The sequence below is a fragment of the Pteropus alecto genome, unplaced genomic scaffold (genome assembly GCF_000325575.1).
Source record: "Pteropus alecto unplaced genomic scaffold, ASM32557v1 scaffold22, whole genome shotgun sequence".
Classification (NCBI taxonomy): domain Eukaryota; kingdom Metazoa; phylum Chordata; class Mammalia; order Chiroptera; family Pteropodidae; genus Pteropus; species Pteropus alecto.
The window spans coordinates 10,663,296-10,691,071 of NW_006434839.1; the positions used below are offsets into that span (position 1 = coordinate 10,663,296).

Genomic DNA, 27,776 nt, shown 5'->3' on the forward strand with positions numbered 1-27,776 from the left:
TTCTCCCAAACCTTTTCAAATATGTAGGCCATGGAGGGAGGCAAATTTAATTAAATTACTGTGTCATGGGCCGCCCTTTCTGGGCAAGGGCTAAAAATGGGCTCATGCTGACATGCAGACCCATCTGTGTACACAGAGCATGCGTTTCTTTGTACTTGGCTGTCAGCAGCTGGATGGCGTTGGCAGTGCCCAGTGCTGGACCTGGTGAGCTGGCCCCTTTGCCGCAGCAAGGCCGAGTCAACAGTAATCCAACCCAGGCCCCATGTGGCTCTGATGACCTTTTCCTTTCTACTTAAAATATGACTGAGTGGCACTCCCCCCTTCCTACATCAGTTCATTTCTCCTCAAATGCTTCCCTTGCTGACACCCCGGACTTTCCCGTAAGCTGCAGGGAGGTGTGATTCAGAATACTGCAAGGGCAGGGTTTGTTTAGCTTGGCCGGAGATGGAGGGGTCTCCCTGGTGATTCTCTAGAGTGCTACTTCAGCAGCTCCCTACTGGCAACTCCATGCTAGAGAGAGAACCATTTCAGGTGCCAGAGTAAAGCAGCCAAGCTTGCTTTCCCCTGTCCCTGCACGAATGCCATAGTGGACACAGAACCTGACCATCACACGCAGGCAAGGAAGCTTGGTAGCAACTAGAACCATTTCACATGTGGAATTCAACGACCAAAACAAATGCTGGCTGTGCTGTACCTGTCAACCCCACAAGGGTGTTCATTTCCGTTCTCGTAGTCCAGGCCTCACTGTTCCAGTTTACAAAACACTGCTGTTGAAGCTATAAGAAAGGGCTTCCCTCTGCTGGTGTGAAATGGGCTGGGGCAGAGTCAGGTGTGGTGTGTGGAAAAGGAGACACTGAGGGCTGCTTAGTGGGCTTTTCCGTTTGTAACTGACACCCAGGAAGAGTCGGCTGGGGAATCTTTCCTTTACTTGTCCCCACAGAGAAAAGAGCCAGGTCCAGGGCATCGTGGTGCCAGCAGACACCCAGATGCCATGAACGATGCAGGCAGCTCTGTGGTAGCTGGGGCAGCCCTCTCTAGGTCCCGAGCCAGGCAGGTTTACAGGTAGTGCCCCAGTGAGGACAGAAAGGACACCCCCCCCGCCCCCATGAAGCTCTGATGTCCCCTTGTCACCACTCTGAGCAGCTCCGGGGGCATTCTCCTTCAAATTTAAGGGAGGGGAGGTAATGTATCTGCTACAGGTTTTTGCTGGCTAAGGTTTTTGGCTACAAATCTGATGGTTACTTTAAGAGTTAAGACAAATACTGTCAATTTGGGTCTTTGGGACTCAACTCAGCATCTGACGAAGCCTGTGGGTCACCGTGCAGGCACGTCACTAAAATGTGGTTAGACAGGAGAAGAGAATGGATCCAAGACAGTAAGTTTCCTATGGTTAAGGGGTTAAGCAACAAAAGCAACTTATAGTGCTGGACAGAAACCCAGGAGAGCAGGGCCGGTCAAGAACACGAAACTGCCTAGTCTGGTGATATTTATCATGCGGCTTTAGAGAAAGGAAAAGGTTCCTGGGTACTAGACTATAGTAAAGGATCTCTCTCCCTTATTTACAAAGTTGGATAGAATAGCGTAGACCCCACACCCAGGCTGTAGGTAACTATGACATCTGGAGTGGAATATGGTCCCCGATTCCATTCCGCCCACTGGCCTCATGCTCACTAGGACAGGCAAGAGCGTACTAAAGGACTGGCTTCAAATGGTAGGGACAGAAGCAGACACCTCTTCAGGTAGCCTCTGTTTTCTTCAATCAGTATGTTATTGGTCCTTGGATGTCAATCAAGATACTTTATCATTATCAAGGATTCAAAATAACCTCATCCTGAAGAAAACATTCTAAGTTGCAGAAAGAGAAAATAATATACCTCAGTTCTGATATTTGCCTATGAAGAAGGTTGGCTTTGGGGATTATGTTCCCCCGCAGCCTAGGACTGCGACACTTTTCTCTAGTGAAGAAAGCCTTGAAATCATGTGTGTAACTGTGAACTAAGCCTCAAGGGAATCATGTGAATATTGGTACTGCTGTACCAATGGCATTCCAAGAGCTACTGGGGCCCCTTGTGTTTAAGACACCCACCCAAATGAACCAGAACTGCACAGGTGGGTGAGCAGTGTTCCTCCCCACAGTGCTGCCATAGTGTCCCATCCTGCTGCAGGCTGCTGCCAGAGGGTATGGCTGTGGGTCTCGCTCAGGCAGAGCCTGCTAGCTGGGATGCCCTGATTCCTGTGCCTTGTCTGCAGCTTAGCAGTGAGCTGGCACGGGGAAAGGCTGGGTGAAGCTCTAGGGCTGCTGTGGCATATCTTTTTCACGTACAAGGTCACCCACGACCCCTCTCACATTTGTTATTCGTCATTTCATTTTTCTTGGGGAGGGACAAGAAGGGAAACTAATTGATTACAATGGTGTATTACGGGGCACTACCTTTCAGCACCTTGAATTGGACTGAGAAACCGAGGAGCAGGACTTTGAGAAGTTGCCAAGTCTGCACTGAAGGTAGGAAAAGCAGGTGACTTCTGACACCTGCTTTTGCCTCTGATTCTCAGCTCACCCTCACTCCCAGTTAACACTTAGGAAGCAGAGTGGGTGGAACTAGGCTATTTGCAAAAACAGATTAGCTCTGATGCGGGCTGGAAAGTGTCTTCTGCAAAGTATGAACTTAGACCTTGCTGCACCCTTTGTCCTTTGTGGTTCAGATAAAATTCATCATGTCACCACGGTTAATATGCCCGAGTACGAACTTTATGTTAGCCCCAGGTTGACCTGTAGGCAAGGCCTGGCCCAGCCCCTTCATCTCCGGGAAAGCAGGGCAGGAGAGGGATGGGAGTGGCAGACATCGCTGGATAAGGCTGCGGCCATCTGCACTACTGCGAATCAAGGTTGGCTCAGACAGAAGGCGCGAGGGAGGAGGTGCAGCTGCTGATGGCTCAGACAGCTTGGACCTGTCCAGGCAAACAAGCCGCTCAAGTGCAAGAACAGCCAGCCAAGTAGGCAGAGCACGAATAAGGACTTAGAGCTTGAAATATCTGACGAGATATGGAGGGAGGGTAGGAAGCTGTCTGGGACTTTAACTGGTATCTGGCCTTGCCTCTAACTGCTAAGGCAGACTCTTCTGCTAGCGAAGGGTGGGATGTGATGCTTGGGAGCTGGTGGGCTGTACCCAGGCAAGTATTCCTTGAGCCAGAATTTAAAAAAAATCTTCATCTTAAACCGCAAAGAGTTCTTTCTGGATTGTTCTTCCTCACTAATGCCCTCAAAACAAAATCTAACCACTGTTCACAGATACCTAGCTCCCTTCCTATCACCTGACCAAGGTTAAGCAGCAGTGGGCTGTGTGTGTGTACGGTGGGGGTGGGGACAGACGGTCCCATCAATCACAGTCTGGGAGCTGTGTCTCAGAACTCGCTAAGGAAGGCACCATAGGGGTGCCAGCAGAGGCAAACACATGCTCTGCTCTTCTATCTTCCTTGAGGGGGAGGGTGGTCAGCAGTGGGATGTTCACATGCCATTAAAGCTTCTAGTGAAGGCTCTTTAAGAGACAGTGGTTCTTGGTCCCAAGTATGTATTGCCAGCACCGAGGAAGCAGTTAAAAAATACCAGTGTTCAGACTCTAGATCAAATACGGTGGAATCTTGTTAGCGGGTAGGGAGCAATAGGACTTTGATATTTTAAAAACACATCCAGGTGACTACAGGGCATACCTAGGATGACAGCCTCTGCTCTAGAGCCTAGAGGGAGCAGGGAGAAGACTAAGTGGTCAGACGGCTTTCTGACAGGCAGGACAGTCTTGTTGCTAACTCCAGAAGTACTTCTTGTGCATAGTTTTGCTTAAGCTGAGCTCGTACCCCCGAGGTTTCATTCAGGCTCAGGAAGAGTAACTTCCGAGAGACCTGGCCACGTGTCACCTGACTGACTGCCCTGGAAAAGCAAAGGGAAACCCTTTCACAAACACGTCGCCCTCCTCAGAGACCCAGGTGAGGAGAGAGAGAGGACAGCTTGCTCAGAAGCCCATGAATACCAAATGGGAGAAACCGAGGCACAGAGAGACTGCCATTTATTCCAAAGGACCGTGAGAAGAGAACCAAATAGCATGTTTCTCTCTAGCCATCAGCAGACAGAAACTGTCCCTAGTCACAGGCTGCTCTACAAGCTGACTCGGGCAGGGCGTGAGACCACCACGCAGTTCAGGTTCACAGCCCAAATGAATGAGAAAGTGCTTTTTAAAATGTCAGCTTTCTGACCCTTAGCCTAGTGGCTAAGGTCCCTGCCCTAGCCCTTCTTTGGTCCGCTTATTCATGTGTATGCTTATTTAGAGCCAGTACAGTGCCCGGCACTGTGCCAAGTGCTAGGGAACAATGAAGATGAAAGACTTGGTCCTTGTCCTTGAGCTCAGTACAGTGGCGATGGATAGTCTAAGAGTGGTGACAGGAGAGAGAGATACTGGGGAGCAGCACAGAGTCAGGGAAAGTTTCTGCCTCTTCCCATCTGAAGAGTCCTGTGATGCAGAGCAGGTCATGTGTCTTGGAGTTTTAAGTTTTAGTGCCTCTGAGGCTACTTGTTCTTATGACTGGGCTGAGGAAGAAACTCCCCCAGTTTGAATTCCAGACGTAGGCGCGGGACAGTGGAAGGACCAGCACTGACTGGGCCCCTGGGGGAAAGGCAGATGTGCCGGGCCCTCCTACAGAGGTGCAGCGTGTGACTTCTGTACTTCTCTCAAGCTGGCATGTACTGAAAGGACTGTCTCAAGGATTCCCCAGAGTGGGAAGGAAGGCACCGTGCTCTCAGTACATACTGATGGTAGCAAAGCTCTGGGCTGGTTGGGTGACCTTGGCAGTCTGTAGCCTTCCTTCTACTTCAGCTTCCCTAAACAGCACACAGGCTCACTCAGGTTCGGATATAATTCACAAAGCCCCCTGAATAAATGAGAGCCCCCAGCCCGCCCCTGGATGAAGAGGTGCTAAGCCAGGGTCCTAAGCAAGGATGTGGTGTGTCAATGGAGCATGGAAGCTTCTAGCCCAAGCTCCGGAGCTCCATTTAGTTTGGCTGCCGCAAGCTGCTGTTTGCCCTGTGAGCTGAGCAGCCAGAGCAGAATATTGCTTGGGATTTTAATGGGCTCTGAGGACACAGAAGAGCCCTCACATGCTTGCACACAGCTGAGAGCACATGGACCCCCGGGGAGGGAGGGAAGTGCAAGTTTCAGCCTCCTCTCCCCACCTGAGCTTCGATAAAATCCCACTTGGTAAAGTGCTGAGCACCGAGGAAATCAGAGCTCTCCTGTGGCACGTGTCACAGCGCAGCTGCCTCTCTTTCCTTGGTTTGGCAAGAGAGGTCCTCAGGGTGCTGTGTGGAGTGCTGGCCAGTGACAAGGCACAACAGCTTTCAGGCCTGGGTGAGACTGAGGTTGTTCAGTAAAAGTCAAAGACGTCTAGTTGTCCACTCTGAACTCAGATTCTAGACACAGGTCTAATTTGTTCTTTGTGCCTAGTCTGTTCTTCACCTACCCAAGAGTTCAGGGTGGAGATTACTCATGGGAACTTACCCTGAAAAGTCGGTCTCAGGTTATACAAAGTCCAAAACAGAGCAGATCTTCTAGAGTGTGGGGATCCAAATTTAATCTCCGAAACCACTGGTTTTCAACCTTAGCCGCCCATTAGAATTACCTGGGGAGCTTTTAAATTTTTGAAAAAACATTTTTATTATTAAAAAAAAAAAAAAAATTGGAAAATTTGAAACACTGAAAATAGAGAATAGTCAAGAACTCCTATGTACCAACTGTCCAGATTGAACAATTATCAAAATGGTAATATTTGCTCCACAAGCCTGTTGTGTTCATTTGACAAAACTAGAATATAAAGAAACTGAAGTGGCAGCTCTGAGCTACTTAGAAAGAAAGCTCAAAACCCTTGTGTACCAGCAACCAGTTCAATGCTCCTTCTGCTCCACACACAAGGGTCCTGCCTAGACTGTGGGTTATTCAAGGGCGGTATATTTCACTTTGTTCTCCAGAGCAGTGGATCACAAAGCAGGGTAAGCATACCCCAGGGGTGCCCAATGGCATATAAAAAAAAAAAAAAAGTGGAAAATTTGAAACACTGAAAATAGAGAATAGTCAAGAACTCCTATGTACCAACTGTCCAGATTGAACAATTATCAAAATGGTCATATTTGCTCCATCTGTCCCCTATTCTTTGCTGAAATATTTTAAAGTATATCCCAGACATGATGTCATTTCACCCTTCAGTATCATCTCGAAAAAATACAGCCATTTTCTTGCATCACCACAATGCCATTATCACACCTAACGCAATCAACAGAATTATTCCTGTTATCACCCACTATAACTGGGGCACTGAAAGCTGGTACTCGCCGAAGCCAGAATCTTTGCAGGGAGGCCCGGGTCTCAGTACCTTTCTTAAGTTTCCCGCACCCATGGTTCCGATGTGCGGCCAGGGTTGAGAACCACTGCCTCGATCAATCCAGGTTCCTGCTATGGGGTCTGACACAAGCTCTGTGAATGTCCTTTAGCCCCTGATCACATTGTACAAAACAACAACAACGACAACAACAAAAACAAAGGAAAAGGTGACAAGCCATAGAACAGGATGAAGAGAAGGAAAACAAAAGCATTAAGAAGCCAGCAAGATACAGAATCCCCTGTGCAATGCAAGGCTGCCAGATCCTCAGGAGACGAGGCCCACTCAGTCTCCCAGATCCATCAGAGGTCCAAGGGGCCTAGGAGAGTTGTTGCCAGCTGCTGCCCGGGCTGCCCACGGGGCCTTCGCACCTCACACCAGGCCAGCCCGCATTATTCTTATTTCCAGCTCTTCTCGCTTCTGTACACGCTGTCTCTCTGGCCTAATATTCTGGCAGACTCTGAGCCTCAGCACCTGGTCTTAGGATTAATTAGGCCTGTAGTGAGGCGGGGTGTGCCAGAACTTGGGTGTTGGCACTGGGGTTTGGGATCATAGTCTTCAATTTTACTTATTTATTTCATTTAAAATAACTAAACAAAACATCCCACAAAAAGATAAGGCTGTATCACTGCAGCTAAAAATACCTCTACTGAGGGCGTCTGCTCACCAGCTCCTCAATTAGAGATGCTACAGGGTCCTTTGTGAGCTGGGTAGTGTTGGCAGCTCACGGGGGCTCTGGGTGGCTGGGGACAATCCCTGGAGCAGTAACTAGTGACTGCTAGATGAAGGGGAGCTGGTGAACAACCATTCTGCCAGCATGATTGGTATACATCAGATAATTTACAAACCCCTCTTTGCCTGATGGACCCACTGCCCAAGCCAAGAAGCCTCTTGCCTTCTTCTGCAACAAGCCAAAATGCCATCTCTGAGGATGCCCCAAACTAACCAGGGACAGTTCTCGACTCCCTGAGGTTCATACGAGTGTGATGATAACTAGTGGAGGTTAGGCCACCCAGTCTGGCTCAGGGTATGTTCGTGGTGCTGGACAGTTTCCAAGTGTGGGTTAGCAGTCACTGGACACGGGTCAGGCCTATGGTGGCCTCATCAAAGGGATGCTTTAAATGTAGGCTTGACATCTAACGGGGGAAACTGAGTGGCGGTGTAGGACATCATGGCAATTAGGGCCTCTGGATCTGTTTTGTAGGTCCTCTCACTACCTAGGTCATTTAGTCCAGCACATTCATTATGACTGGGGAAAATAAAGCCTCAGGGAGGTTAAATGATTTTGCCCAGGTCACAGATTTCGCAAATGGAGGAGCTAGAACTTAAACACGGGATTTTTGATTACAAGTGTTTCCTTCATTCCACTATACTGTGCTATCCCAATGAATGGATTCATTCCAAGCATTCAACAAGGGCTGAAAGAGCTGTGGGAAAAGACATTTTCAGATCAGGTGCCAAAGGGACCAAAGAAAGTCAGGTGAGTGTTCCCGGGATGACCTGAGAATTCTGCAATCCCTGAGGTTCGGCAGACTCAAGGGTCAGACTTAGCAACCAGATCAGTTGTTTGGTGGGAACAGTGATGACATCGCAGGCCTGTGATCATCCACCAGAGAGCCAAAGACATTCCTTTCTCTGCCCCGGAGAATGAGAAATAGCTGGTATTAGCCTGACTAGGGGCTGTCAGGAAAAAGGGGCAAAGATGAGGCCACTGCCGTCCGGCTCGATGCAGACATCGATCTTTTTCATCTCTTGACATTGTGTGTGACCCTTGTGAAAGAATTTAGAAGCTTAAGTCAAGAGCATGAGAGGACTGGGTCAAAAAAAGTATTGAGGAAAAAAACTCAGAGGTACGAGGAGAGGTGCAGATTACGTTCGGGGGGAGAAGGGTGCAATGCAAACCAAACACGTCCTGATGCTCAGTGTGGGGAAGGGACTGTTTGGAGTCCTGTGTTGTCCAATATGGTGGCCGCTAGCCACATGCGACTATTTAAATGAAAATTTGTTAAATTTCATTAAAGATTCTGTGCTTCAGTTGCACTAACCACATTTCAGGTGCTCAGTATCCTTACGGGACTGGTGGCTACCATACTGAACAGTGCAGATAAAAACGGTTTCCATCACAGAAAGTTCCATTGGTCAGCGCTGGTAGATTCTGGTTGTCTTCTCTCATATCTTGCTGGCCACAACGAGTAATTTCCGAGACCCCTTGGGGAAGAATTGAACTTGGGGAAGCTAGAGGGTATCATTACCTACTCTCCAGTAAACCTCACCCTGGGAACTCAAAGGAGCCGAGGGCAACTAGGAGCGGGAATCCCCCCGTGCACCAGGTTCACCGAGGCCCTCTTTCCCCAGGGCCGTGTCTGAATGTGCACAGCCACTCTGACCTTTGCACATTTTATTTCGTTTCTATTTTACGCAGTTTTAATTGATGTTTAATATAGCTTAACTCTGCGTGGTGTTCCAAGCCCCTCACCAGGGGGCCGCTCACAGGCAGAAGCACAATTAATAGCAATCCCCGGAAAATTATGCCCTGTATCGAAGCTGTCATTGCACCATATAAATGCTTATTACTACTATTGAATTCTCCAGCCTTGACACCTCCCTGTGTTTACTAGGTAGCAGATAAACCTCTATGTTTGTGCCTTCCCTACTCTACCACACCATCAAGACTAAATATAGCCCTTGTGTGTATGTTTAGCTCCATTTAGCTGTGCTTTGGAAAAGGAAAAAAAAAAAATCAGAGTTAATAAAATTAAATTGCCGGAAAATGTGATTTGTTCCTCCTCCACTTGACAACCCCTTAAAAGACAAACAGACGTCACTGCTAACAAGATGGGTAACCAGCCTCAGCTACAGGGTGGGTGTAAGCCCAGATCCTAATAATATAGCAAGGCTTTCGGATCGGCCTCCTGTGAGAGTAGTGGGAGCAGGGCTAAGAGCACAGGATGCTGGGAGCAAGAAATGGCGCCCGGGGTCCACCCTGTGCCCTGGCCGAAAGTGACCAGAACACGGTGCTTGAGCTGCAGTCCTTCCGGCCCAAGTAGCTCGAGGCACTCCCGGCCAGGAAATTTCACCCCCGCCCCCATCTCTCAGTAAAACAACAATGAAAGCTGCCCCCCACCCCAAAGAAAAAGGAAGAAAAACCCCTCAGCTTAGAACAATTTCCATTCCTTGGTTGTTTCTTTTGAGCTCTTCTGAAACATAGTTTTTGGCATAAAAAGACAGCAGCTTTTCTACGACTGCATTCAGGGAAAGCAATGGAAAATTCCAGGCTTGTCGGACGGACACCTGCACCCCCGCCTAGGTCTTTGCAGAACGCCGAGGCCACAAATGACTTCTTCCTCTGACTTAGCTTCCTGACTGGCCTTATGTCCCTAAAATAATACGGCTTAGAGAATGCACGTGTTTACCTCTTCTGTCTGCCGCTGTCACTCACACCTACTCCCTTTTACATGCCACCATCAAAATCTCCACTTATTACTTGTACGGCAAGTGGATGAACAGGTGGTGGTGGCTGTCGTCTGGGAGGCATGGTGGGGGTACAGGTAAGATCAACACCATGGGAATGTGGACACTTTAGCTCCCCCCTGAATTACTACGTGAAGGTGCCCAAGTGATTAACCTCTTCATGCCTCAGTTTTGTCAGCTCCTGGGAACTGTTTGGATTGGATAAATAACGTCTAGAGCCCTTATAGCTATAAAGTGCTCTAATTCTGTATTCTGAAGGTTGTATGCTCAAGTCCTTGGAAACTGAATGGGTCATGCTTATTTCTATTTATAATCCATTTTTTATTTTTGCACTCAATGCTCTATGGAGAAATGTAGATTTCTATTCTAAAATTTTCTAACCAACAAAAGATGAGCTCTATTTTAGGTTGTTTGACAGGGAAATGTTTTTAAGTAGATTGAGTTTCCAATATTACATTTGCTTTGCCTTCTTCCATCTTCCTAAAAAAGAAGTTTCTAAAAAATCAGAAATGCTTTCTGTACTCAGGCATAGCAAGAATGAGGCTGTCTTGGCTGAAGGAAGAAGATGGTGCCGATCTCGGGCCCCAGTGGAGCAGGACTATTTGCCATCTGCTGCACTCGCTGCCTCATCTCCAAATCAGGCCTGGTCCATAGGTTGCTGCAAGTATTAGGAGCTAAGCCACTAGGCACTTCCCACCCATGGCCAGCCTTGACCCCTCTGTGCTCTGGCTGCCAAGACTATCTGAAAGCAGGGGGCCACTTTTCAGCTTAGGATTAAAACTCGTGCACTAAATGGAACTAGACCGCCCTCCCCTCCCCGCCACCCCAAACCCTAGCTTTAGAAGCTTTAGACCAAAAGGGAAGAAGATCTGTCCGAGCAAGCTGAGGAAGGTGATGGAACTGTCAGAGACTTCCCCTGCCCCATCTATGCAGGCCAGACTGGTTTATTAATGATCCATGAGAAAAGAACAATTGTCCTGCTGGCAGCTTCACATGTAATTACCCGGCTTCACAGAGAGCTGGCTGCCTTCTCCACGTCTGGCATCTGCAGAGCGACCTAAGACAGTGACACTGGGTTTCTAGCGAAATCTCCCTACTGGGAGAGGTGCATCCAAAATACTGACCTTAACCCACTGGGCATTCAAGAAACATGACGCGATGGCAGTCTTCTGGAGAAGCCTGGCCACGCTCTCAGAATGACACGAAAGACTACAAGCTCCTTGAGGGCAGCCACCAACTCTGGCTGGAAACTGCTAGTTCCACTGGTCACCATAAACTGCCCATTCAGGTAAGTAGTCCCCTCTACTAGGTGCAGAGGTCATGGAGCAGGACCAGCATCCAGGTAGGCTTCCAAAGACTGCCTCCTCAGCCAAAACTCTACACAGACAGGAGTTTCTGGGAATTGGCTCCCGCTGTGCAAGGCAACAGACTTCAGCACAGTGGAGGGGCTGAGAGGGCTTAATGGCCCTGCTGGGCGTGGTGGACAACAGCTGCTTCTGTGTGAATGTGTGGGCTGAAGAACCAGCAAAATTCAAACTATGATATACAAAGAGAAAAGAGGCTGCGTTAACCAAGCTCTGCCTTTGTAGTCAGTGCTAACTTCTCTTTTAAGAGCCCTGGGACTCAAAGACCCTTGGTCATCCCAGCAGGTGAGTGAAGTAATAAGTATTTGCCATTCGAGACGCAGTTTTAAAAATGAGCTCTTTAGTGCACAGCACCTGAAATGTCATGAAGGGGGTCTCCATCACCTTTCCCAAGTAAGAATAAGAGGGCATTTACACACACACACACACACACACGCACACACACACACACACTCCTCTCCTTTGTTTCTAGAGTTAAGCAGCTGATAAACACTGTTTCCATTCTTCACGCCCTGGTGGATACAAACCCCTCCTAAGCAAGAGAACCTTTCCTTAATCCCCTGACTCACATTCGACCTCAGGTACCCCAAATTCCCTACAGTGAGCCAAAGCTACTTGAGAAGGCTCATGTAGGGAATGACAAACCTTTGCACCTTCAGTGAAAACAGAGCCAGTTCACAGGGGTCATGGGCTTTTCACTCATCACGCTCAATTTATATTCTGTAGAAAAATAAATAATAAAGGCAGGCTGTGCCCTTTAGAAAAACAAGGGGAGGGAAGTGCTGGGTGAGGCAGCAACGTCCATCAACTGATGCCAGGCTGTCTCTTCTTGAGAGCACAGCACATGTGGTGAACCCCTCCAATAAAGTCAGTCAAAGCACAGGCTGCATAGTCATTTTCTTGCTCATTACCTGCAGTCTCCTTCCTCCCCCAGCTCTGATTATAGGAGCCAAACACAGGGTTCTCTCATTCCCGTTAAAGCAGCCTGGCAACGACAGTAACCCCAGCTGCAGATCAGCAATGTAAGAGGCAGAGGGAGAGGTCACTGGTGGCCTGTTAGGAAATGGATAGCTTATGACAAATGAATTGGTACTGCCTGCTGTTTTCACTTGCTGTCACTTTAATCAATAAGGGAAAAGGTGAATTGCTATTGATCTCTTTAACACCTCTCAATGATACTGTACCAATTACAGAAATGCAAGGGGGAGGGTGAAAGAATGAAAGAGAAAGGACAGATGAAAGGAGTCTGGGCAGTGTGAGAATGCTCTATGTCCCTGGAGTTAGTCTTGCTGTCACAGGGTGTTAGGCACGCTTAGATGCACGTGTGAATGTGTCACGAGGAGCCCTTCCTCACTCCTTGAAGGGCTGGCCATGGAGAACAGTCTCGGGGTCTCCCTCTGCACTCCATGTGCTTGCTCTGCCTCGTCAGGGCAGCAGGGCACGGGGAACCACATGGCTTCTTTTGATGCAAGGCTAGAAGTCTGTACGTCGGATTCCGAGGCCTGATTTTTTAAAAGTTGCCACACTTTAGTGGTGGTTGCCTGGACTATTTCAATAGCTGACTATAATTCTGTATGGGAAGGCAAGAATCTAAAGCTTCAAGGGCAATCTCTAGCTTCGCCTTTCTAACCCCACCCCTGGGTCAACTGCCAAAAAACAAAACAAAACAAAACAAAACAAAACAAAACAAAACAAAACAAAAAAACCCCAAAAACCAGACAGGCAGCAGGTAAGCTGAAATTATCTTGCATCATTCTTGATAATAACAAAGCTCATATCATGGCTTCTGGGGTTCAAGTGTGTCCTTTGAAACACGCAGAGCTGAGAGACATGCCACAGAGATTGGAGGCTGGGGTCAAAATGTGAGAGATCTGATCTGAATTCTGGGACAATGACCACACGCGGACAGGGAAGATGACAAACTGTACATGTAAATCTCTAGTCTTACCTAGAGAACCAGGAGACGGGACACGTTGTTGTGACAGATGGGCGTAACACCCATAGCAGGAAGACATACACTGAGAATCTGATTCTCAGGGCTTAGTCCAACCTGTCGGCTGTAAGGAAGACCGAGAGAACCCTTCGGTACTCCGGGTCAGCTTCTGCTTATTGGCACCAAAGTCGTGTCAAGAATACGGCACCTTAACACAGATTTTATGGCAGAAAAAGGGAAAACTGACCAAAATTTAGCACAGTAAGGTAAAGAATAGTCGGTCAGAGCTTGGTGTCTAGGCCCAGCAGTTCCGTTTCATCAACTGGGTCTAATTATTCAGATGCAGAGGAGGAAAACTGACCAGCGGTCCCTCTCCAAGTCACACAGTGCCTTTGGCTAGAGTATGGTCATTCATCATCTGAGGCCTGGCAATCCTTTTCTACTGAGTAGGACTAACTAACTGCAGGGCCCCTCAGGAACCTCAGCACCACGTCTTAGTCATCACCTTCCAGCATTCTCCGGGCAGAACAGGGCCTAATGCTCTCATTTCACAGATGCTGAAACCAAGGCAGGCAGTCACATGTCAAATATGAAACAGAATCCAACCTTAAAAACTCATGTGTGACAACAGTGAGAGCCCTTCAGGATGCTCTTGGCACTCGTCCTTAAACGATTCTCTAGAGACAATAACTCAGGGTATAACTGTGATTCTGAAACCAGTGACAATACGGTTTGCCAGTCTCCCCACCCTCCTCCCACAGATATCTGAAGGGCCAAAACGTAGAGCAAAATAAAATGCAAGTTACAAAGCTGCTGATGTGTTCGAGTGGAAGTGCTGAGATTATGAGGAGGAAGTAGTTAAGTGCACCCTGGGCGTTTGGGAATGGCCACGTCTGCAGCCCTGTGAGCTGATGAAGGATGCGCTCTGGCTGTCTCTGCCAGGCAGACATAGAGGTTGGCCCTGCCCTCCGGAGGTGGGGCGTATGGCTGTGAGAGGGCACAAAGACAGGAAACAACTACTTAGCAAACACCAGTACCCTCCCCTCCCTCAAGGAATCTTCCAATTCCGAAAGTGACCCTATTCTAAAATTACCAAGTGGCACGTGGCCAGGCCAAAAATCCATATCCAATCAGTGGTAATGGACTATTTGTTGCATTTCCTCATATAAGGTTGCAGCATTGCTATAAAAATCCCGGGTCAGTAGTTTTAGATTTGTTTAACCAGAGAGGTAAAAGCATCTGCAAACACTGTAGAGACTTCTGAAGTGAAGTGGCATATGCGGCCCCCGGTAAGGGATGGAGGGACCTGTTGGTCTTATTTGCATGATCATTCACCTCTAGCTGTACATTCAATGCCAAGATCCTTCCCTAGTAACCATTAAATAGAACCCCGCTGCATCAAGAAAAGGGAAAGGGAGAAGAGGGAGGCATTATGCTAACCTGGGAAGAAAAAGTGAAGCAGTTTCCATTCAACTTTTCATTCCTGACTCCATGGAGAGCTTTTGTTCTCACTGCAGTGACTGTCCCAAAGGATTTGTCTTGGGGTCCTTTGCTTGACTCCGGTTAAGACCTGGACATTTTTTGAGAGCTTCTTCCTGATATTCTCCAATCCTCTAATTTAATACAGATCAAAAATAAACCTACAGCTGTCTTAGACTGCTTTGGTCATAGTAAGGTGGTATGGGGACAAAAAAGAGCACTGCTATTCCATCAGAGGATAAGGATGCCAGGATCCAGAAAAGTCATCCCTGTGTCCCTCATTTTCAAGTCGCAGTGACACTGGGAAATGAGCAAGGTCAAAAATCTCGTGTAAACAGAGGGAAAGCATGGAGCGCCATTGGTATTGGCAGAGCATCTCCAAATGCCACTCTGGCCGTCCGAGTGTATAGCAAAGCTACTCGAGACATATTTCTCAGATGTCTACGCGGCATCTGTGGGGTCCTAGCCTCCTCGCTCTTGGTAATGGCTGGTTTTATCCATCCACATCAAGGTTAGGACTCCTTGGCACTACCTCCAGACCTTCGTTTTCCCACTGAACATTACACTGCCTAGAAAGAAGGGTTTTAATGTGTAGGACTTTGCAGAAGTAGAGGCAAAGAGACCTTGTCTTTTATCTTACTTTGTAGAAGAGACCAGATGACCCCTGATGGTACTTAAATGTTCTTTTGAAAACTTAGACCAAAGATGGCAAATAGGTATGAATGCGAGTGTCAAATCCATTCAACTGGCAGTAGCTTGTAGGAGCCTTGTATTGAGAAGGTTCTGAGCCCCAAGGCAAAGTAATGCTGTGACTGGTTGGAAATGTCTTCCATGGACATAAGACTGGACGGGGTAGCATGTACGTATTTGCCATCACTGGCTTAAGACATGTTTGGGGCATGAGGAGCACTGGAGAGAACTAACTATTGTTCTTTGTTGATTCTAACATGAGTGCTACTCCCAACACACATGCCCAACTTACTTCCCTATTCTGGAGATAGTGGTTGGTCCACACTGAAATTCTAATTATAGATTTTAGCTAAACCCCGAGAGAACTTTGACTCATAATAAAAATGATAATGCAAGCTGTTGTTCACTGAGCATTTACTCTCGACCAGGGCTCCAGTGCTAAGCACTTTACACATGTACACTATTCCCACAATAATGCTATAGAAAAGGTACCCTTGTTATAGGTGAGACCATTAGATTTGGCAGGATGGCTGCACTGCACAACCCCAGGGGCACCATTCATACTGAATTCTATTATGTACTGAGATCGCTCTGGTTTTAGAGAGGCTAAGGATCATGTCCAAGATCACACAGTAAATGGTGAAGCTGCAATGAGAACCCAGGTCCGACTCTGCACACGTTACTACCAGAGTTCTTGTTAAGTGACCAGGAAGGGAAAGATGCCCTTACATGTTCTGGCGATGGGTTTAAGAATGAGCTTGTCCTTCCCGAATATGTGACACACGTTGTTCAGACCAGGTTAGGGTATCTCTGCTATTAATTCAAAAGCTTGCTCATAATCTTATTTCATGCACCACAGCATTTCATAACAGACCACTGGTCACTTTCATTTTCAAAATCCATTTAAGTTCAGCTGACCAGAAATTGTCACGGGTAGAGTGGCAAATAGGAAGTTCATCAATAAAGCCTGGTTTGGACCATAGAGGATCTCGTCCAGTGCTTGGCAACAGACACAGGGAGTGGCCATGCTAATGACAGGAAGAGGGCAGGGTTAAGGTTGGCTCATCTAGCAGAACAGTCACTCCTGTGTCCTTGGGGGAGTCACATGTGAAACACCAGAACGTTAGTATTACCTGGAGAGAAAATGCAATCTACAATCTGCTTACTCTTTGCTGGAAGTCTTGCTATTGTATATTAAGAGCTGTGTTCTAAAAAGATGTCAGCTGAATTATATAATTCCAAGGGGAAATTATTAACATTCAGGCAGTAGGCATGTCTGGGAATGGTCAGGATAAACAGAACAGGGAGGCACAAGGCCTAAAGACCCCCAAACATGTCAGCATCAACACTCACACTCAAGTCTACATGGGTGTTAGGGTCTTATGTGAAGCTCTTCCAAAGACAGAGAGTGGGCAAGTCTGGATGAGGTCATATTTTGTGTGGAAAGGAAATATGATCTGCTAGTCAGAAGATATTAATGAAATAGAGATCTAGTTTCCAAATTAGGCTTCCAGAAGGAAGTGGACAGACTTCATAAAAAGAGATTTCATTTTAAAAACAAAAATTTGTAACTTTTTCTTCAGCCCTTTCTTATTAAAAATTAGCCCCCCACCCGCCCCCCTTTTTAAGAGAACACTTACCGAAGCTCAAAGAGCAGTGAGTATTCAGGATGATTCAAGAGGTAAGAGAAACCAGGAATTGTTGTCACTAGGGGCATCAGATACATCTAATTAAAATAAATGGCACCCAGCTCTCCTAGCACCATCCTCACCTCTGAGGAGCCCGGCAGTGTCTTACTCTTGACAGCAGTTCTCCATCTGTTCTGGGTCACAGGCTCTACAAAGCTATACAGAAGGTAGACCAGGAGGCTGAATGTGCCTGGCAATAGCTATCTTCCACAAGGATGGCTCGTAAAGAACATCATTTTATGGCAGCTAAGCAGACAGTGTAGAATACAAGAGGTGGCAGGGTTTCTGCTTAGCAAGGCTCTATTTGAAGGATTTTCATGACCTTGTGTTTGTAAAGACAGTCTTGTAGTGAACTAGTAAATGCATTCTCCAATGGCAACCAAGGCCCACTGTACTCACTTCCAGGCCTCACTTTAGATGAGGTTCAAAGTAAGTACTGTGGACCATTCTAGCGGAAAGGTGTAGGAGGAAGTTATGTTTGGGACACTGATGTGGGTCAGAACTGAAAGCGGGGTGGAAAAATCAGTGCCGGCATCTGCCCTGGCATTGCTGAGGCTTCCACTTGTGGAGGAAACTGAATTTGTCAGGTTTAAGGATTATACCTCTTATTTTCTTTTATTGGTAGGAACAGTAAGAAAAACAAATTGAATTGGCAGAGAAAACATGAAAGTCTCTCAAGGAAGAGTTTACAATAGTAGGGACCAACTCTCCAGGGAAAGGAAGAATCCTTCTGCTGAAAAGGATGTTCTTCCCCGGGATAGAATTATGTCCTTGAGACCTTCTTACATGTCCCGAGGAGGCCCAAATCTCTTGAGTTCCTAAACCTTATTCCATGTATTCTGCCCCCAACCCCACAGCTAGCCTCAGATGTGAATACCAGCCTCTGGAGGGCAGTGAGGCCTGTCAAACCTGTAACAGTCAGCTTGTATGACATAATTACAAGTAACGGGATCTTATCCAAGCCCAAGAAAAATTAGGCCCAGCAGCCATTTCAGAAGAATGGGTACAATTCTATGGTTGACTGGCTATGAAAGTTCCATGCAGAAGAACACAGAAACAGACACTGGCCTAGCTGAACCAGCAGCTTTGCAGAGAGGAATCCCACTGGAGCGAGCAGTTTGTTGGCATCCATCAGCATATGCTGCGGAGATTGCTTGGGGAAGCTACCAGTGACTGGCTACCCGAGTTTAAAAGCTGACGGGGGGGAGATCCAGCTGCCAGGGAAAAGGAAACAAAGGGCAATGTGACAAGTATCTCCCATTCTTCCTTTCAATCTCACCTCTTCTCATTTGCATTTAGGGGCTGGAACAGGATTAGAGGGCCCTCCTTCTAGCACTTTTAGAGACACTGGGCAAGGGCAGGGAGCCCAGAAATGAAGGGGCTGTAAGTGGACAGATAACAGCATGGTATTCTCATAGTGCTTACAGCTTATCACTGAACAAGAATTTGTTGACTTGAACTTCAAAATAAGCCCTTCACCTCATTTAATAGTTTGATCCACAAAAGCAGAGGATGGGAAACATATTAGGGAGGGAAAAAGATGAGTAGCTTAAATTAGGAGAGTGATGAAGGGGCACTAATGCTCCCTATTTGAATTTTTTCAACACATACACGTTATTATCTCATTACTATTAAGTATCCTGTTTGGACAAATGGGGGAGACCCAGGGAGGTCAAGGTCCCACGGTAAGTGCCCAGTCAGGTCTTGGTGAACTTTTACAATGGAAAGTTATTGAATTAGTAGCTGTGTCTCCAGCCTCAATACTCCAAAGTCTTCCTCTCTGCCCCATTAATGCTGAGCTTTCCAAAAGAAGCAAAAGAGTAGGTTTTCTTCCTAATCTCTAGACTTAGGTCACAGGGAATCAGTTGATTTAATGAATATCTATCTATTGAGTATCTCTTATACACTAGGCAAAAATACGAAGAACACAAAGACAAAAGCATGGTTCCTGTCCTTGAGCTTAGAATCTAGTGGGGAGACCAACACAGACAGATCCCTTCAACGACATTGGTCAGTACATGACAGCTCTATGCATGGGTTGCTATGGGGACTGAAGGAAGGGCATCTTACCTAGCCTGGGAGATCAAGGGAAGGCTTCCTAGAAAAGGAAGTGTATCCTAAAGGACAGGTAGGAATAAGATGGCAGAGAAGGGGAATGGTTGATATAGTACGTACCTGGAGAGCTTAAGTTGACCTCGGGGATGGGAGGGATGAAATGGAATGATACATATAGGGAACTGTGAGTATAATAAGGCCAGTTCTGATGAGATACAAATCATGAAATGAGTAATGGGTGAGACGTGAATTTGGAGAGGTAATCAAGGATAAATGTAAACTAAAGACATGAGACTTTAACCTAGAGGCAGTGGGTAATTATATATTTATACACAATGTACTTGCTTAGATTTGTCTTTTAAGAAAGATTGGAAATAGGAATATAGATATATATGATCAAATTGAAATGAAGATAGGTTACAGAGGAAACGTACGAAAAGTAAGACCCACAAAGGTCAAACCACACATGAAGCAGGAACCAGGCAGTAAACGATGTGAGAGCTGTGACAAGAGCAGAGTAAGTGTTTCGGGGCGGCATGGCCACAGGAAATCCCTCAGATCTCACGCGGTCTTGTGAGCATCCAGAGTCGGACTGCGGTTCCTTACAGGATATGAACCATTCTCAGTCACTGCTGGACCCTCGGGGAAGTCCTTCGCAAATTAACTAGCTCCTGACACTTGAGGACTGTGAAATGATAAAATATGGCCAAAAGAATGACTGCCTTCTAATAGCAACATTGGTAAAGTTTGGGGTAGAAAAAGAAATGGAGACATTTGGGTTTTGGTATTTGTTCTAAAATAAACTGTGAATAGACGCAGGTCACTGGGCATCTCAGTTTCCCGAACAGTGAAAAGGGATAATATTTTTCTCATAGGTTTGCTTTAAGATTAAAATGAAATATTTTATATGAAAGCACTTTTACACTAAAAAATGCTATATAAACTGTAAGTTTTATCCCTATTAAGTCAGAGGCCTTTACCTGAGCCCGTTAAAGAAAAGAGCCTTAAGTGGAAAACCATCAGAAAGACCACTGGTGGGTGATAACTGTCAAGAGTGTGTGGGGAGGTGAGAAAAGCCTTAGCTCCCACACAGCCTTTCACACCTGGTGGGCTAAGAGGGCTGTTTGGAGGACTGGGCTTACTGCATTCCCTCTTTCCCGGCAGTGGTAGAGACAAGCTAGAATAGAGTGTCTGTGCAAATACGTGAAATACTGCAGGACAGCTGGCTGGCTTTCCCATCAGGTTATTATTTGTGGCATGGCACTCAGGGAGAGCGGGAGAGTGGGAGAGCAGTGTGTCACTGGCCTCGTCCATACCAGGTGTCCTTTGCCCTCAAAGATTTCCCTCTGGCTTGAACCATCCTCATCGCTTTGACCTAGAGATATAACTTTGCTACTGTTTCTCCTCCCATGTGTCTCCTGGACAGGAAAGGGCCTGCACAGACAGACCGGAACAGGAAGGCTGAGAGAGCATTTACCACAGGGCTTGCAGGGAAATGTGAGGAAGGGCAGAGGTTGTGGGGGGAAGCACAGATTTAGATCCACGGTAAACTGCTCAGACCAGATTATCGTTTTCAGACAAGATGTAGCACACTTGGTACTGAAACAAAGGAGAACCACTTTCCTTTTATTCTAAGTTTTCTTTTCTGGACGAACCCCCTCCATAAATACATACCAGTACTCACTGCCGAATCCATATTCCCAGAAAGAGATACATGTTCTTCAAACAGCGCCAGCTGCTTGTAATGCTTCTGTGCATCACTGTTTGTAAAAATGCAGGGGGCGGTGGGAGAGAGAGAATCCAGGACTGTGCTCTGGCCACTGCAGCCTGCAGGATGAACTCCCCAGGGGGACACCCTCCCTTTGATGCCAGCAGGAAGAAGGGAAATAGGTCAAGGCAGCAGCCAGAATTTTCGGCTCGGACTGTCCAGCATGAGGGCGTCATTTCCCAGGCAGCAGCAAGGGACAATTTTTGAGACCTCAGAGAGGATAAGGGGTCATTGAGAAATGATCAGCAAACCTCTCTATATCTCTCCCCACCTGGCCCTAGGGAACTGCACCTCCTACAGCCTGGAACTGTGAAGAGGGTTAAATTGTGGTATCGCTCTCTTTTAATATCACCTTATGGTCCCCTCTGAAAAAGCACAGGTTTTCCTAACAGTGACCCCAGTGCTGCGTAGGCAGCAGCTGGTCAGTGAGTGCTGGCCAGCTGGCCTCCTGGCAAGGTGTGAAAAGATCCCAAATGACTGTTTTACCAATACGAAGAGCTCCAAAAGGAAGAGATGGCTTGGGATCCCTAGATCAACGTTTTAGGCAGGGATACTAAGGCGGGAGGGAATCACTTGCCCAGCACCACAAGATAGCTGGAGTGTGAAAACCTAGGAGCTGGCACTTTCCAGCTAGTTATCCACCCATCAGTTAATGCTACCTCTTACCACTGCTTCTGGGAAGATGCTAGCAATAGGCACAGTACCCATCTGGGAAATCACAACAGACCTCCCTGTCCTTGGCAGTGTGGCAGGGAACTGCCTGAACGAGGCAGCTGTATTTGGGGAGGGGAGGGGTACACGGCAAAGGGGGTGTCCCATTTAAAGGAACACAGCACTCAGCTCGTAGTCACAGCTACAGCAACAAACACAATGATCTCATGTTGCGTGGTCCAGAAGCAGCCGGCCTCAAAGGCAGGGGACACAAAAGCAAACGCATTTTTGAGGTTATAACAAGCCACTTAAACCCAACTCTGTACAGCAGAGGTCGGCAAACTTTTTTTTGATAAAGGGACACATAGTAAATATTTTAGGCCACACAGCCTGTCATAACTACCCAACTCTGCTGTTATAGCACTAAAGCAGCCATCCACGGTACACAGAGCAATTAGTGTGGCTGTTTCAGTAAAACTTTATTTAGAAAATCTGGCAGTGAGCTGGATTTGCCTTCCCCTGCTAGACACCAACTAAGTCAGGCTGGAAAGAACTGTTGAGTTTATTGGATTTCCTCTGAGTAAAAGCAAGTAAAGTCTTTGAGAGTTCTGTGGCAGCTTTGGCCTTCAAGGTCACAGAGGGAATCAGGTAAAAGGTAATCAGGCGTCTAATCCGCTGTTCTTCTTGCCTGGGGGGGAAGAACACCAGAACACCTAGGCTAATACCAGAAACAGTCCTCCCAGACTCCCAACTCCTGGAAAGGGACAAAAATCAACGGCTGAGGAGAAGGACCATGAAAAAAGATGGAGAGAAAGAAAAAGTTCAATGAAACATGGCAGAGGAAACACTCAAGAAAATAGAGCTGAGTGACGGCGAGAAATGTCAATGGCTCCACGCTGACTAGCGCCATTGTAAAGCACATTTAAGGAGAGCAGAGCCATCAGGTTTCAAGTTAGTGGGGGGTAGGGATATCTAAAATGTCAAGAAGAGACTTGTCTGGGAGTGCCCAGGCTCCACATGAGGATATGGGATGGAAAGAATACAATTCACTCTTCACTCAAAGTACAGAAAGAGGCAGGCAGCAATTCCTGGGCTGGCTACCCAAAGCAATGTACTTCCGTTTGTAAACGAGGGGTCACTTTCAGGACTAGGTACGTTGGATCCCAGCATTCTGTCCCTTCCCTGGTGACCCACGTGGAGTCCATTACATGGTCTCTCTCCCACTCCATATCCTCCTCAAGTCAGTTTCCCCTTTCTCATGCGGGAGTCCAACGATGGCCAGGCCCTGTGGGACCCACACGGGGCCCAGGAGGTGCTGTGAAATCAAGAAATCTGCGTGCTTCTCCTATCCTGTATGATAACTAAGATTCATAGTAACTGGGAAAAGCATGCAGGGGGTGGAGAAACCTGGCCAAAAATAAGAAGATAAAAAGAAAAATTTTAAGGGGAGGGATAGGACAGGGTCAAGGACAATCTGAGCTAAATCTGATTATCAAGAGACTGGGTGCAAGGCACAAAACTCCTGTTCGACTGTGGCCATCACAGCAGCAGCTCGGCCCCAGGAGAGATTCTGGAGCAGAACGTGGCGCACTGGAGGCTGCCCTGAAGGTAAGCACTACCGTGAGGTGGGAGGCTGTAGACCCGCACTCAGGCATCCACCCAATCACACGACACTTTCTCTTAGGGAAGGACAGCTGCATCCAGGAGTACCAATGCATCAGGTTTTCTAGATCCTTGAGGAGTGAGGGGAAGAGGGCAAAGAGAAGAGATGTGCAGGACAACTTAGGGAATAAATATGAAGGTACTATACAGGTAAAAGTAAATGAATAAACCTGTAACCAAACGAAAACCTCTCTTCGTTCCTACACCATTCAGAAAACAGTTTTCATATATTATATAAAGGAAAATACCCCAAAGAATAGGCTATAACTGGTTCCATTAGTCAAAATTCCAAGTTATCCATAGTTTAGGCCATACTTGTCTTTCCGCTGGTAAAAACCTTTCAAAACAGTCAGCTCAAAAAATCTTATGAGCAGCTAAGAAGATGCAGAAAGGTCTTCTTTATCAAGAGACCCCTCCCCCCGCCAACTTAGGGCTGTCAAAGACTGGGACACTACAACCAAGAAAGATAAATATTAACTTTGGATTAGGCTAAGGATCTGCAAACTCACTCACATGCCTGGGGCATCAAAGAAGACGGAGGAAAATTTTATCTTTTTCAACAGTCAAATATCAGCAAACATACAGATGAAGGTAAGGTCATAATAACCATGAGAGAGTAGAAGAGCTTTGGGCCACTCACTCCTTTTAGTGGTCAGTATTCTCTTTGACCCCCTTGTGCTTTTGGATATCACCAGCGGGCCAGAAACATGATCAGGAAGAAAAGTGGCTGGGGAAACAAGAGTTGAAAAAAAAGGGAAAGAAATTTTAGGAGATGAGAAACAACAGGACGATGACTACGGTGAGGGATGGGAAGTGAAACAAATGCGATTTAGGTAAGTGATGAGGATGTCACTAACGTCGCAGGCAATCCAACGTGGGGATTTCTTTCCTCTACCAAAGCACGACAAACAAAAAACAATCATCTGTTGCTCCTTCCACTGTAATGTCTTTAGGTCATGACCTTGAATGGACTCACCTGCTTTCTCCAACATGAAACTGCTCTGTAGTTCATGATCCAAAGGCCCACAGAGAAGAAAATTCTACAACATTTGCCCCTTCTACCTAATCACTGGGCCACTTCAGAAATTGCAACAGCTACTGACAGACAACTAGAGAGCCTGGATTCTTGAAATACTTCTCTAGCAGGGGGCTATCTAATCAAAAAAAATTCAAGCCACATTGTGCAGTTACAAAATGGGGAAGCAGGGAAGGCGCCTTGCATGGCAATAGAATTCTTCTTCACAAGCATAAATTCAACTTACCAAAAACAAAATAGAGGGCAATGTGAAACTGATGAGACAATGGAGGGGTTGCGGCCCGCCCCGCACTGTACAGATGGCCAGGAGGGCTCATGACACACCCAGGTGGTTGCAGCTGACGTTTGGAAAATGGAATCCATCTCTCTCAAACTAAGAATTCAGAATTTCTTTTACCATATCACTTTCGTTCACAGACGAGAAGGCAAGTGCTAGAGAAATCCAAAGAGGTACAACCAATGGCAGTACTACTGCTTAGTCAGGAGTCAACGTGGTGGTTTTCTTGAGGCCAGGGTAGTCCCTTGTGGGCACCTTGGGCTAGCCTGTTCTCTTGTACCCTGCACACCTGATGTAGTCGCTGGTGCGTCAAATCAAAATGAGATGCTGACGCTTATAAATAGGTATTTGTATCACCTGACATCCCAGAGAAGTCCACATGTCTGATCTCAAGGATCTACAAAGACCCACGAGTGAGATAGCCTCTAGGAGCCCACAATCCTTTTGCTCTGTGAAAATTACGATATTGCATGAAAGCTGGAGGGACCCTATGGATTCCGCTATAAAAGAAAGGACACAGGCAGATCTAAAATCCTAAGCCTGAGCCCAGCACAGTCCCCTGCTGCGCCCACCCAGCAGGATTAGTGACTGGGACAGTCCTGGGAAGATGGATCTGTTGACTATGACTTGATAAAAATTAGCAGGTAGACGGGCACCTTAGCAGATGAGAAGCCTAACTCCTGTCTGTAAGAGCCAGCCCAACAGGCAGAAACAGAAATACAATTAAATTAAGTCAGAAAACCCGCTACAGAAAATGCAATTACTCAAAGATACAAATAAATGTTCAAAGAAAATTGGCCCCTGACAGGGTTAGTCAAGCTTCTAAATCCAGCTGGAGGCAGGCAGCTCAGGCTAATTCGTCAAGCAGGACCGCAGAGCTGTAAGCTCTCTGCATCAGGATCCTGGCTAGGTTGGCCCGGTGATCACCACGCATCCCAGGACACTAATGGTGAGGAACAATTTGGGGGCAGCTGGCCAATGATTCAGGGCTCAAGGAAATAAGATGTGGGAAGACACAGAATGGATCATGGATGTGGAGGCTGAGCACCGGAAAAAGTGACAGACTGATCTCTGACATGGCGGGAAAGCCTCAGTCCGAGTGAGCCCCACTTTCTCACCCCTCTTCATACAAGAAGCAAGTGGAAGATGTCCTACCTCTCGTTGCAGCACCAGTTCCTTGGTGAAAAGCGTTGCTTCTTCACTGAAGGGCTCTCCCTCTTGCACCAAGCCTGGGAGGTTTCGGGCTCCTCTGGGGCATTCGATGCCTGTGTCAGGAGAAAAGGAGAATTTGTGATGAAAAGGTCCCCTGACACTTCTAATGAGGCAGGCACTGGGAGAGAATGCCATCGTGTCTGAGATAAGGTAGAGGTAGTGGTAGCAGGGCAAGAGTTTAGCTCGCCCAGGTGGGAAAACCCAATGCTATCAGAGCAGCAGCAATGCAGAGGGGCCCTCTGTCACAGCATCTGGGAACTGTCAGGAGGATCTGGTAAGTTCCAAGTTAGATGTGCAGGAAACAAACACACACACACACACATACACCCAGGCGTGAGATGAGTCCTCATCTTATGCTCTTCGCTCCTCACTTACATAAATGGCGCACTCACCTAAATTACACTGATATCCATCCGCAGTCATTCTGCGTCCCGAGAGCCATTCCAGCTGACTCCCAGACATTTTCTCTTTACTATCTGACTTTCACATCAAATTCAAAGGTGTTAACTCTGTGTCATTTTCCTCTTCAAATAAGCTTCCCCCTCTGTTCTCCGGTTATATTTTGGACAATAGTACCATCAGTTTTTCATTCAGAATCAGATAGAAAAACAGAATACTGATGAAGTATTAGGTGTCTGAAGCCAGGGAGACTTGGATTCATATCCAAACTCTATCACTTACTACTTTGAATGGTACAGTAAGTAACTTGGTCAAGGTCACAAAGTCTCCGCCGCCCTATTTGTTAAAACTGGAATGATAATGTATCTATTTCACATGGTGGCTGTGTGAACTAGGAGAGATTATATATGTAAAATACTTAGCATAATGCCTGACATATGGAAAGGTTCAATGTATTTTAGCTCTTATTATTTTATCATTATTATCATTATTACTCTCGGCAATTACCCATGCTTAAAATCTCAGTCATCTTTCATTCTACAACTAGCCTGGAAGATCCCTGAGGACAGAATCCCATCTCTCATACCTCTTTGTATCCAGGAACAATATTTTATACAGAATACGTGCTTACTAACCAACTTAGACTGTCTTTTCTTTTTTTCTTTTATCCAATCATTCACTTTGCAAATATATTTATTGCTAACAGTGCTCATCTATGAAAGGCCATGAACTATGTCGTGTTTTGATGTATAAATCAGATTTATAAATAGCAACCCCCAATCATATTGCAGCTGTAATTATGAAGTAAAAAGTTAAACTAGGTTAGAATACAGGAAAACGATCAAATTATGGGGAGGATGCAGTTAGTGCCCATGTCTCTGAATCACTGCTGGTCTTTCCTGCTGCAATAAGGCAGAACGGAAGGTGTAACCTCTTATTTACAAATAGCCTCAGGTGAAGGTAAAAAGAGATTTGGCATGGGAAGGCAAAGTAGGAGGGCATCTAGGCTACTGCAAACACCTGCTGTGGAGCCTTTGGGGGAAAAGGGACCATTGCCGGGACAGAAGGTACATCTCTTATGGATGAAGCCAGGTGGCTGGCTGCTCATGTTTCTGGCCCACAGCACAGATTCAAGGTCACAAAGCTCAGAGGAGAGGGAATGGTTTATACCTTGGGTTTTCAGAGGCTCAAGGAGAGAGCTTTCTCTTCAAGCCTCAAGACCTCACATCAAACGAAATGCGGGACAGGCGGTGCAGCATCAGGAGAGCATCTTGAGCTGGTGTCCAGGACCGTTCTCCCACCCCTGCATACACGGAACAGCTGAAGGCCCTCCCCAAGGGTCACATAGGTAAGAAGATCAGCAGGGCTGCCTCATCCCCGGCGCCTTAGTGCAGGGCTGCACAGGGAAGTGAAACTTATTTTTGTATGACGGCAATAAACTCAAAGAGCCAAAGAGCCTGAGGTTAACCTTGAAGGGAGAGATGGGGCTGGAGTAAACTGGAACGAAAGATAGCCCATGGTTTTTATGGTATCAACAGCCAAAAACACTTTTAATTTTATATCTGCAAACTAAGTAATAATAGAATTGTCAGAGAGAAAAATAAACAATTCTATTGAACTTTTGGGCCACATGACCAGAGATAAAGCATTACTGCAGAAACAGGAAGAATG

The 27,776-nt window shown here is 46.7% G+C and overlaps 1 protein-coding gene across 1 annotated transcript in view; it reads right to left on the bottom strand.

Annotated features, from left to right (window-relative positions):
* Nucleotides 1-27,776, bottom strand: part of SND1 (staphylococcal nuclease and tudor domain containing 1) — a 391,519-nt gene that overhangs the window by 69,864 nt on the left and 293,879 nt on the right. Inside the window, exon 16 of the mRNA XM_006910547.3 lies at nucleotides 25,650-25,759. Within this exon, the coding sequence (XP_006910609.1) occupies nucleotides 25,650-25,759 (110 nt within the window). The remainder of the gene's footprint in view (nucleotides 1-25,649; nucleotides 25,760-27,776) is intronic.